This window comes from Pleurodeles waltl, chromosome 3_1 (genome assembly GCF_031143425.1).
Source record: "Pleurodeles waltl isolate 20211129_DDA chromosome 3_1, aPleWal1.hap1.20221129, whole genome shotgun sequence".
In the NCBI taxonomy this organism is placed as follows: Eukaryota; Metazoa; Chordata; class Amphibia; order Caudata; family Salamandridae; genus Pleurodeles; species Pleurodeles waltl.
The window spans coordinates 1,741,307,489-1,741,319,993 of NC_090440.1; the positions used below are offsets into that span (position 1 = coordinate 1,741,307,489).

Here is a 12,505-nt window from a genome sequence, read left to right on the forward strand (position 1 = left end):
TGTGAGGGGAACCGACTGTCCAGAGGTCCCCGATGGTCCGGGCTGGTCATCGGTGTCCAGGTCGACAGAGCTGCTGTCATCGCTGACGGCCTCTTGGGTGGGGGGTGTGGAGAATTCTGGCCCCTCCGCCGCGGTGTGTTGACGGTCGGGTCCTGCAGGGGTATAGAGGTATGGTTATAGTTTCAATGTGTGGCATATGGGTGTATCTGTGGGTTCTCGTGTCCCCAAGTGCTGGCATTCGTGTGTGGGGGCTTTGGTGAGGGTGGCTTGTGGGGGGGATGTGTATATGCATTGGGCATGCTTTGGTGATGGGTGTCCATGCTTAGTGGACGCATGCAGGCCTAGGTTTTGGGATGTGTGGGTTGTGATGGTGAGACATTGGCGGGGAATAGGTGTGCTGGGGGTGGGGGTGAGGATGGTGGTGGGGGTGAGGATGGTGGTGGGGGTGGGGGTGAGGGTGGGGTTCGAGGATGGGGGTGAGGGTGGGGTTCGAGGATGGGGGTGAGGGTTGGGGTATGATTTGGCATGCAGGTGGGGGGGAAGCAGTATTGAAGCTTCAACTTACCAGTATCCATTCCTCCGCCGACTCCTGCGAGGCCGTCAGGATGCAGGATGTTCAAGACTTCCTCCTCCCATGATGTGAATTGTGGGGGTTGAGGTGGGGGTCCTCCGCCAGTCTTCTGCACGGCGATGTTGTGCCTGGATACCATGGAACGCACCTTCCCCCGTAGGTCGTTCCATCGCTTCCTGATGTCTTCCCGATTTCTGGGGTGCTGTCCCACTGCGTTCACCCTGTCGACAATCCTCTGCCATAGCTCCGTCCTCCGGGCAATGCTGGTGTATTGTATCTGTGTGCCGAACAGCTGGGGCTCTACCCGAACGATTTCCTCCACCATGACCCTGAGTTCTTCGTCTGTGAAGCGGGGTTGTCTTTGGGGTGCCATGGGGTGGTGTGTATGATGTGTGGGGTGGAGTATGTGTATTTAAGTGAGTTGAGTGTGGTGGTGTGTGTTGTTTTGTGTGTGGATAGTGTGTGGGTGTGGGTGATGGTGTTGAGTGGCTGTGGCTGTTATTTTTTGGATGCTGGTGTCTCGCTCTTGCCTTCTTTACGAATTTTTTAGCGTAGGGGTTTGTGGGTGATGTGGGTGGGTGTTTTATATTGTATTGTGTGTGTGGGAGTGGTGTGTGTATGTGTATCAGGTGTGTGGGATTCAAATCGTCCAATGTGGCTGAGTTTTGTTCGTTTGTGTGTATTCTGACCGCGGCGGTGTGTCCCGCCAATGGAATACCGCGTTTGAATGACCGCCGCGTGGATTCGTGGGTCGTAATGGCATGGGCGTATTTCTGTTGGCGTGGCGGTGGAGGTTTTGTCACCTCCACTTTTCCGCCGACCGCTGGTCTGGCGGTCTGTTGTGGCGGTCGGATTTTCGGAGGTTTCCCTTCTGCGGGTCATAATGACCGTGGCGGGTTTCCGCGACCGCGGCGGGATTATGGAGGATTTCTGACCGGCGGTAGGCGCCTTTTACCGCCGAGGTCAGAATGACCACCATAATTACAAAAATGTTACATTTCAAAAAAGATATATGAGGTTTGAACTTTGACGATTCCCACATTTGACAATTAACAGAAGCTGGCACCCAAATTGACCAGTAAATATCCTCAGCTGCGGTGATCGCACAGTCATGTCTAAGGTCAAAGTTTTGGTCAGCTTGAGGTTGTCAAAAAAAATAAACAAACTGTTTTATTATAATAATTTTGTTACCAAAACATTTAGAACTAAATATTGTGGAAGTAGGTTGGGACGACATAGACTTTTAAAAATTGTTAAATTAGTTTTTGACTAAAAGGTTCAAACTGCTTGTATTTCCAAATAATATGTTAAACTTTCAACCTAAACCTTAGGTTTCCCTGGCAGTTTTAATTAAGAAAATAAATTGCTCTTCTCGACATGAAAATCAGTGAAGAAGGTGTTGGTAAAGTAAGAAGAGAAAACCACAGTTTTATGGTCAAAATTAATTGAGATTATAAATTGCCTTTGCACACAGGTTAATGTCTTGTCGTCATTTATGCTAACAAATTATGGCTCCTGTTTGATGAATTATGAAACTTTTACATACACCATTGTAAGTTACTCTGTTTGTTCTGTGTCCTTCTATAGCTTACCTCTGAGTTCAAGCATCGTCTTCAGGATAAGATATGGGAGTTGCTGCAGCAAATGGAGAAGGGGCTAAAATCAGCTGACCCGGGCGATGGCACTGTGTACACTGGTTGGGCAGGTGAGCAAACTCCTCAATGGTATGCGGTGGGTAATGGTAGTGCAGCTGATGTAAAGATAATACAATAACACACCTACTTAGAATGAAGTTGAGTTTACACAAATCACATAACAGTATTTCTTCATATGAAAAGACAACATCTGTTAATTTCACTCCTATTTAATCCCATTGTTAAATCATCTGTGGATATTAAAGCTTTGACTTTAAGCCGAACCCGGTCTGTGGTTCTTTGGGTTCCCCTTGGAAGGAGACATATCCTGTCATTTTAGGTATAACAGTTCATATTGGAGTAGAGCCCTTCATATGGATGCACTCCCTCTAAAGTTGCTCAGTGGGCAAAAGATAATGGTATAGAATGATGCCAAAGTGAACTCAGTTGGCTTAGATTAACTAAAGCATTGCTTCTACAGCTTTGTTTCACTCGATTCCATGTACTGCAGAATAAGGGATGGTATTTATTGTGTCTGATAATCCTGGCTTGGGTATTTGACTCGTAATTCAGCCTTTGGCTGGGGATATCACAATTTGACACAGAAACATATCCAGCAAGAACTGGTGATGTTTTGGACTGGTTTGCCCTTCCTTTGTCCTGCAAAGTCACAGAACAAATTGTTGTCCATGCCTTGTTTCCTGGCCCTGTTGACATAGGAGTTCAGAGCATATCGGTATGCTAATATGTCGAGCGGAAACTAAGCTGGCAGAGTGATGGATTGTGTCACATAAAATTGTGGTAGCATTGTGAAAAGTACCACCTTGTCCAGAAAGACAGTGGTATTTAACTCGTAGTTCAGCCTTTGGCTAGGCATATCACAATTTGACACAGAAACAAATCCAGCAAGAACTGGTGATGTTTTGGACTGGCTTGCCCTTCCTGTGTCCTGCAAAGTCATAGAACAAATCGTTATCCAAGCCTTGTTTCCTGGCCCTACTGACATAGAAATTCAGAGCACTGTCGGTATGCTTATATGTGAAGCGGGAACCAAGCTGGCAGAGTGATGGATTGTGTCACATGAAATTGTGGTACCTTTGTTCAAAGCACCATCATGTCCAGACAGACAGTGGTGAACGACGGATGGAAAGAAAGGGCTTGCACTTAGCTCACCTGTTGAGCAGGGATGAAGCGATGAGGAATACCATTTTCAAAGTAAGACGAATCAAAAAACAGCTGTACAACAGCTGTGCATGGGCTCAAAAGATGTCTTTATTAAATTGAATAATAATTTATTAAATAGCAAGACCCCAATTTAAATTCCAGTGTGATGATTGGAGAGTTAGGAAATCTTTTGAAAGACAGCATTACCCCAGGTTTTTTAAACAAAGACTACTGATCAGGCACAGACAGAAAAGCTAATAAGGCCAACAAGTAGCTTTTACTGTGCTCGCAGCAAAGCCTTAACTGGCCAAAGAAGGCGGAATGGAGATAGTTGGAGCTAAGGCTTCGAAAGTTGGACACGCTTCCTCTGGCTGTCTTTGTTACATGAGAGATTTGTAAAAGCCAAAATTACGTAAGCAGGTGGAGGTTTCCCTGGATCAAAGGGGAAGCATTTTTTATTTCTTCTTCAAGGATATGTGTGTACTATTTTCCCCTTAATGCCCCTGGTACCAATGGTTAAAAGGAAGTTAAAGAAAGAACAGTGTATGCTCCTGATATTTTGCACCCCAGCGCAGGCCAGGCAGTTTTGGTACACATAAATGTGGGATCTAGCAATAGAATTCCTGATCCAATTCAAACCTGACCCATACCTTCTCTCAAGGATAAAGGACAGGTTCTGTGAAGAGCTGTTCGCACCACAAAGGCTGGGTATAATAGGAACTTCAACACCTATCAGTGTTTAAGAGTCTGTAGATAGTCGGCTCTCTGTGAAAAGTTGTCCACACAGGACAAATGCTTTGTGTAGTAGGGGCTTGGTTGTCTGGAGGCAGTGGCCTCTATATAAAGAGCTGTGTACAGCCTGAAGGCTGTGCGTAGTAGGGACGTGACCACCTAATATGGCTTGGATGTCTAGAGGGTGTGGCCTCTCCATGGAGAGCGGTGCTCAGGGCGAAGACTCTGCCTAATTGAGGCTTGGTCACCTAATGAGACTTGGGTGTCTAGATGAGGGGTGGCCCCTCTGGGAAGAACTTGGCACAGGGCAAAAGATGTGCATATTAGGAGTTTTGGGACCTGATGGAACTAGGGCATCTGGAGGTAGGAGGCTCTCGGTGAAAACTTATGCACATGGCGAATTATGGGCATAATAAGGGCTTGGACATCAAATGGTGCTAGTTTTTATAGAGGGAGTGGCCCACAGTACAGTAAATTTTTCTCCAGTATTGGATCTTCCATAAAGTCACATGCTTAAATCATTCCTTTTCGTCGAAGTGGAGTCCCACATAACAATTCTTAACATTACAATAGGCTGCAATGGTAATGAACAATCACTTTGTTTGCTTATCCTTATCCTCTAAAATGAACCAGACTTCAAGCCATTCAGGCGATCTCACCCTCTAGAACACTCCCAAAGGCTGAGCCCCTCAGATTTTCTACTACAAGTCGTGTGAAGGGAATCTCCCTGAACTATGCTCAGTTTTATTTCACAATCCGGTGTTCAACTTGTTTCTGTCTACTGCAGTGTAAGAGTCATCCAAGAAAGGACTTTTTAGACCCTATGCTACATGTGGAAATCAAAGACTTCACTCTGAAGACCCCGACAAAGACTGTATTTTACTGCCTCTACCCAAAGCATAAGGTAAAAGACTGTAAAATCCACTAAAACCTTAAAGAATAGAGAGGGGAGGCTTCTTCTGTGGTTTCAAAAAGCTAAATCAGAAAGACCTCCTGGTTCTGAGGAAGAAGACAGTAACACCTCTTCTACTCGCCAGAAAAGGGAAATGTCGCATGACCAGGGAACATCTGAAGATCCCAGGAAGGCCTTGAAGAAGGCTCACTACAAGTCTCTCAAATACACTTTGAAAAAGGAGAAAAAAAGAAGAAATCTCCTCACAAACTGCCAGATCTGAGCCATCTACTTCATCTCTGAAGTGATTACTCCAAAGTCTTCCTTAGAACCGTTGAGGAAGCATAGGACAGCTTTAAAATTCTCGACGACTGCCACTTCGCCTTCAGAAACAGCATAGTCAGCATCAGTAATCATTACAGCAGTCACGTTGATGACAGCATCATCGACTGCAACAACAATGCCATCTAGATCATCGTCGGCATCTATCATGTTGATGAGAGTTTCACCAAAAAAAGCTTTGTCAATGAGATCTGCACAACAGTTGACGACAATCACATTCTCAGCTACGGCACCATCTACAATAGTGACTTTGTCCACTCTGAAGATTGTTAAAAAAAATCAACATTTATTAACTGCAGCCAAAGATTCGAAGACTATGCTGCCGCTGACATTGTCGATGACAATGAAACTAATTGAATCATTCATCTTACCTGAAAATACCTCCCCAAAAAAGGTGTCTCCTCTCCATCTCCGTCATCATGTGGATGTGGAAGAGTCTGATGATTAGGGCCCATTTGGAACTGCCCATAGCCCTTCCGAACTCCATGTGAAACCGACATGAGGAAGCGGAAGATGGCCAGTATTACCAGGAATACTCTGACCTCCACCAAGAATATTTGGAGCCATCCAGGTGCCATGGAGAGCAATATACTCGTCACAACCAAGTATGGTACGGGTTCTGTTAGCTCTCTTCCAAGAACACCAGGGGATGCTACAAGACTATTACAAGATGTTTCCTAAGCCCATAAAACAAGCATCTCTGACAAAGCCTCAAGTTCCACCTCAGCCTATGCCTCAGAGAACACAGAAACCCTCTCCACTAGCTGTAGCACTCAGGATGACGCCTGCATCCAGCTTTGCAGCCCCTCCTAGGATAATGATAGGGAGGATGGAGAGATTCCATACTATCCTGATGAATGGAATAACTACCTGATTCCTACTCCTTCACCAACTGCTCCTCCAGCAGTAGACTAAGTTCCGGATGACATAGGTGGCTTTCACAGCCCTATGGAAAGAGCAGCAAGGAGATTTCAATTGCCAATGTCAGTCAGACAGCCTAACTTTTTCTTTATGACTTCAAGGAGCTTGCGAAGAAGTCAGTACGAGCCATCCTGATAGTGGACTACATCTGGGAAGAGGGTGTAAGAATTATGAGAAACCCCACGCATAGATAACAATACAAGGCACCGGAAGACTTGTCTGCCTGTTTAGCTGGACACCCAAAGCTGGACTCTGAAATGTCTCAGTTGGCTCAGCGATGTTCTTAAAAAATCATTCTACACCTATCTCAGCTTCACCAGATAGAGAGGGTAGGCGCCTAGATAATATAGGCAAAAGATTCTGATCTAGGTCCACCATCACTGTCCGTGCTGCAAATAACCTTTCCACGCTGGGCCAATGTGATCGGCAAATGTGGTCCAGTAGCAGTGCCTTCATAGATCAAGTGCCAGAGGAGAGAAGATCTGAGGTGAAACAGATTTCACAAGAAGAAGAAAGAGCGTCCTCAGAAGTAATTGGTTGCGCTATTGATATAGCCACCACAGGTTTTCAACAGCAGGCAGGGCTGCTGTTTTGCTACAAAAAAGGTTGACTTAAAGCAACCTCTTTCTGGCCTGAAGTTCAAAAAAAGATCCTAGAAATGGCCTATGATTTAGAAGCCCTCCTCGGAAAACATGTGGATGATACCTTACAGGCCATCAAGACTGACACTGCAAAATCTTGGCCCTTTTAGTTTAGGAAAAGGCCTTTTCAGGAAGCAAGAGGAAGAGGTTTCACCTATACAGAAAAGCATATCAGCGTTTTCAACAGCACCAACCTTACTGACAACAATATAGGTCATCCTATCAGCAGCAGCCCTATCGACCGCCACCTACGGCTACTTATACAAATCAAGGGCAGAGAGGTAAGCCACACCAGAAAGCAGTGATCCCATGCAAGTGCCGGTTCCTCCCAAAGCTGTCTGAGTGGAGGGAGCAAACGTTTCCAACTTCTCCCACAAATGGCTGGAAATCACATCAGACCGATGCGTTATAGACCTTGTCACCTATGGTCATACCCTGGAGTTTATCAAGAGGCCTCCAAACACTCCACCAAACGAAATGCACCCACAATGTTTCCACTTACTCCACAAGGAAGTCCTCACCATGTTAAGCAACGGAGCAATAGAAAAAGTCCCCCATTCCCAAAAGCAAATGGGTTTTTCCTTATAAAAAGAAAAACGGGGAATGGCGACCCAGTTTATATCTCCGAAAATTAAACACATTTTTACAAAAACAATCCTTTTGCGTGGTCACCCTTTCAGACATCCTGCATCTCCTCAACCTTTGAGACTACATGAGAACCCTGGATTTGCAGTTCAAAGTCCTCCCATTCAGCCTCAGATCAGCTCCACGCATGTTCACTAAATGCCTTGCCCCTGTAGCAGCTTCCCTAAGAAAAAAAATAATATCAGGTATTCCCATACCTCGCCAATTGGCATTTAAAAGCACCAACAGCCAGTCAAATGTCGGAAGCTTGCCTAACATTGTTCACCAAGTTAGGTCTCCATGTCAGGCTACATAAATCCTTTATTGTTCCTTCAACAAGGATAATATTCCTTGGAGTTGCTTTGGATACGATCCAAGACAAAGCCTTTCTGTCTCAGGACAGACAACAAAAACTCGGAGCACTGACACTCTGCTGGTGGAAAGAAAATCTGTTTCAGTGCATCTGTTCATATCACTCCTTTAACGCCCTCAGCAAGAATTGTAGTCCCTTTCGCCCGCTTAAAAATGAGCCCACTACAGGAGGAACTAGACAAGCAATGGATGGAGACAATGGGATCATTCGATGAGCTAGAGAAGATCACACTAGGCATGACTGAAGCTCTAACATGGGGGTCTCAAACCAGCTCTCTTTCCGAGGGTCTCACATTCCTCCCTCAAATCTCAAATTTAGTAATAACTACAGATGCCTACCTAGAGGGATGGGGCGGCCACCTTCAAGATCTACAGATAAAGGGAAAGTAGTCTCCGGTCCAAAGGACCATGCATATCAATCGACTGGAGCCCAAAGCAATTTTTTTCAGTCTCTAAGCTTTTCTGCCACGGATAGCTGGATCATCAGTACTAGTCCGGACAGACAATACCACCAGCATGCATTTCATCAGCAAGCAAGAGGGCCCTGTCCAGAGAAGCTCAGGACATTTGGAGCTGGCTTATGAAGCACAAACTAACGCTTCAGGCTGAACACGTACCAGGAGGAAGAAATCTTTTAGCGGACACACTAAGCACAACATTGGCCAACTGCTTCGAATGAGTACTGACCCAGTCGGTGTTAGACAAGGTCTTCTCCCTCTGGGGAAACCAGCACTGGACCTCTTTGTCACAAAAGTGACCAGGAAATACAAGTTTTACACAAGTTGGCATCCTCATCCAGGGTCATTCGGGGAATACTTTTCCCCCAATACCTCTCATTCCAAAGGTTCTCAACAAGATGAAGGCAGAAGGCTGTCGTCTCATCCTAATAGCCACCAGATGGCCCAGGCAGCACTGGTTCACAGAGCCCCTCCTATTTTTGTAAGCCACCCACATTTACTCAAAACCTTCAGGTACACTCTTAGTGATGAAACAGGGCCAGGTCCTTCATCTGGACCCAACTTCTCTTCACTTAGGCGCATGGCTCCTAAATTCAATGAGTCTAAATATCCCTCAGGACTGCAGAGGTATGTTTGCTAAAGCTAGAGCGGATAACACTACAGAAACGTATAGGTTAGAGTGGAAAGGTTTTTGCCTAGTGTGCCAAAGACAGAATGTACATCCTATTCAGGTATCGCCAGAGCAAATACAGGCTTAGTACATGCAACAATTAAGGTGCATCTTGCTACTATGTCCAGACATCAACGCTCTTCTGACTATCTTTGTGGTCAGACAGGATTGTTAAGCAGTTCATGAAAGGACTGTTCAGGGGTTTCCCTACCTTAAGGGCTCCTCCTCTGCATGGTACCTGAATGTTGGATTATCACAACTCCTGAAAAAACAACCTTTTGAACCAATACAAAAAGCAGACCTCACATTCCTATCCTGGAAAGTCGCATTATTACTGGCTTTAACAAAAATTAGAAGGGTGAGAGAAATACTGGCATTTACAACTAAGGAACCTTTCCTCACATTCACAGAAGATGCAGTGCTTTTCAGAACAAATCCGAGATTTATTCCCATAGCGCCTTCGGGTTTTCATCTAAATGAACAAGTTTCTAGGTAAAAAAAATCCAAATCCACAGTCACCAGGAGAAAGATCTCTGCATACATTAAGCATCAAAAGGTGCCTTCAGTTCTGCTTACATCACACACTTCAGCTAAGGGAGTTCAAAATCTTCACTCTCTAGACATGGGCATTAGTGCCTGTCCGCATATCCTAGTGAAGCCAGGGGTTTTAGTCCATATTTGTAATTTGTGTAGAGAAAGCCACAGTTTGGGTTCCCCTCTTAGATCTCTGTCAGCTAAACAAACACCTCAGGCAGCAGTCTTTGCAAATGGTCAGGCAGCAAGAAATTCCGCTCCTGCTACAGGACGGAGAGTTCATGGTAGCATTAGAGCTACATTACGCTCACACCCACAGTTCCTATCATAACAAACCTTGCAAATGCCTGCGGTTTGAGATAGCCGAATGTCACTGATGTGGCAAAATGGGTTCTGACCATTTAGTATGCCCAGATTTTTAGCTTTTTTTTTGATCACCCCATATTAGACTTTGACTGTGGGAGAGTTTCACTACTTGTGTCTCACCCACAGTATTCACGCGGTAAAGAAACTGTGCATTTATACCACCATTGTCTGCCTTTTAAGGTACAGCCACTGCAACACAGTTAAGTTAAGGAGCACTAGGCTAGTTGCACATGAAAACATGTACACACGTGCAGGCTGCTCATGTGAGACTACTGTTGTGCGCAGCCCGGTAACTGCGCACAGGTATTCTGAAGCATAAGCAACTCGGCAGGGTTAGGTGGTGACCTGGGGTAGGCCTTATAACATTAGTCCTCATTAATAGGGAAAGTCAATATTTTTACTGTTTTGCCTGCTGTGACATTTTATTAGACACATAGGGGAAATCTGCCTTAAAGTGAAGTTTTGCTTTCCTTAGGCCCACAAAGCCCCATGAGATATGAAACTGGGATGGAAAATGTTCACCTAGTTCATATACGCGGGTCCCAAGATCCACATGTACACTTTATGGGTGGTCCCGAATTTTCATATTTCCCTCACTCCGCTCAGAATCAGGATTTGTCACCCTATTCGGTGAATTAATTAAATTACTCCCCAGCACTGGATAAAAGGCCAACCCACGCAAAAGGAGTAATTAACTGTGCTTCCCATATCTCCAAAGGAGGGAGGGGTGGGGGAGAAAATCAGCATCTGTTATCTCGCACTGTACCAGGGCTGGGGACAGCCCAGGCCCATTGAACAAAGTAGGGAGCCCAGAGAACTGGAGCAAACACAGAAGGAGGATCATCTTTAAAGTTTTGGTGGGAAAGACCCAGGCAGTGATGTCAGTTGGGGCAGAGCTGAGCCTCTGAAAGGAGATGTGACTGGTGACCTCTGGATGGCGCCATCTTGAACTGTCCAAGCATGCTGTGGAGGAGGGTGGTACAGGGGTGGAGAGGTGATGTGGCACCCTACGGTTGGCCAGTGATGCTTGACTTTTAGTACCTTCCGTCCCCATTTAAAAACTCTTGCACTGTTGAGAAAAAGGGCTTTTCGTGCTTTTGACTGGAACTGCAATGACAGCAACAGCCATGAACAACTGGAAAGACAATCCCCCAGTCCCTAAAGGACTAAGGACTCTGCCCCAGTTGACCCCAGAACCAGTGGGTCTCTTCAAAGGCCAGTGAGGCTGGTCCTTGCAGCCCCTGAAGACCAACTGGGGGAAGATCTGGACTTCTGTGCCCCAAAAGGAGGAGAGGAGCACCAGAGATCAAGAACAGGGGAAAAACTGGTGCAGGGAGCCAGTGGAGTCAGCTTCTTGCACATTACACTGCTTTTGAGGCCAGGAGACCTACTGAAACTGCTCCTAGAGCTCGCCACCAGGATTAATGATCCCAAGATCATGTACAACAGCCATAGATATCCACATTTGAAGGTTGCCGCCCTTTGGTGTTTTAGGAATTGGAGCACATGGGCTTCTGCTGCACTTTCCTTAAATTACCCCCCAGTGGGCCAGGACCTGAGTGTCAGAACAGGATATTTTTAGGGAAAGGGCGTGCATGAGACCACCTACCCAGTCTCATTCCCACACCTGGGGCCCCCATCTCCCCAGTGGCTGATGCACGGAAATCAGGAGAGCACTGTCGCACCCTCCAATCAGAGCAAGGGGGCAGAACCCTTATCTCTACACCTCCAACCCCAGAAACAAAGGTGGAGCACTGCTGTGCCTGCCCAGACATCCCCTCAAGCTATGGTGGACCCATCCCTAGCTTCTTGTGCCCATGTATGGGGGGAGCGGGGCAGCCGGGGGCTGCCCTGAATCAGGGAAAAAAAATCAGGGAAAAAAAAGAAAATAACAACTTAAGGAGGCATACGGTGTGAGTCCACACCCAACCCAAAAAAAGAAGGAAAAGCGGCACTCGCTGGTGCCCCATAATGCCCTGAAGGGCTAATTGCCTATTTTCCTGTTTCTTGTAGTGGCCCTAAAAGGGCAGGGGCACCACCAACATCTCTGGTAAGTGTTGTGAGGCTGCACGAGTTGCAACACCCCCCACCCCTCCACAAAGGAACAAAGACTGGATCCTAGGTTTCTAAGGTATATATAGGATTTTCCCAGGCTGGAGCTTTTGCATTTCATCTAGGAGTGAAGCACCATTAACAGGCTTGTTCCATTGCTACATTTTATGTGGCCTAAAGGTGTATAAAAAAGACAAACATACATTTTATTTTCAATTCTTTTTTATCCCTTTATACTCACAGTAATTTTGATCAATGTTAAAATGCTTTATTGACATAAAGGATTGCATTTACACATGATTAATGACTATAGTGAAAGGTCAATGATGTTTAACATATGCTTTGTTTGTCTTTTAATGTGGCACACCTTTGATAAAGACAATAGGCTTACTTACATGTTGTGATGACCCTTGATAAAACGATTATTTCTGTTTTATTCAAAGAGGTATCCTCCTATATTATGATGTGCTATCTGGTATAGTTCCGGGAGGGTTACTGTGATTTGGGGGTCATGATCCTTACGGGGTCAAAT

At 45.7% G+C, this 12,505-nt stretch overlaps 1 protein-coding gene across 2 annotated transcripts in view; it reads left to right on the top strand.

The window, feature by feature from the left end:
* LANCL1 (LanC like glutathione S-transferase 1) overlaps window positions 1-12,505 on the top strand; it is a 378,881-nt gene that overhangs the window by 66,366 nt on the left and 300,010 nt on the right. For both annotated transcript variants that reach the window (XM_069225656.1, XM_069225657.1), the window contains exon 3: window positions 2,159-2,276. In XM_069225656.1, coding sequence (XP_069081757.1) covers window positions 2,159-2,276 — 118 coding nt within the window. The remainder of the gene's footprint in view (window positions 1-2,158; window positions 2,277-12,505) is intronic.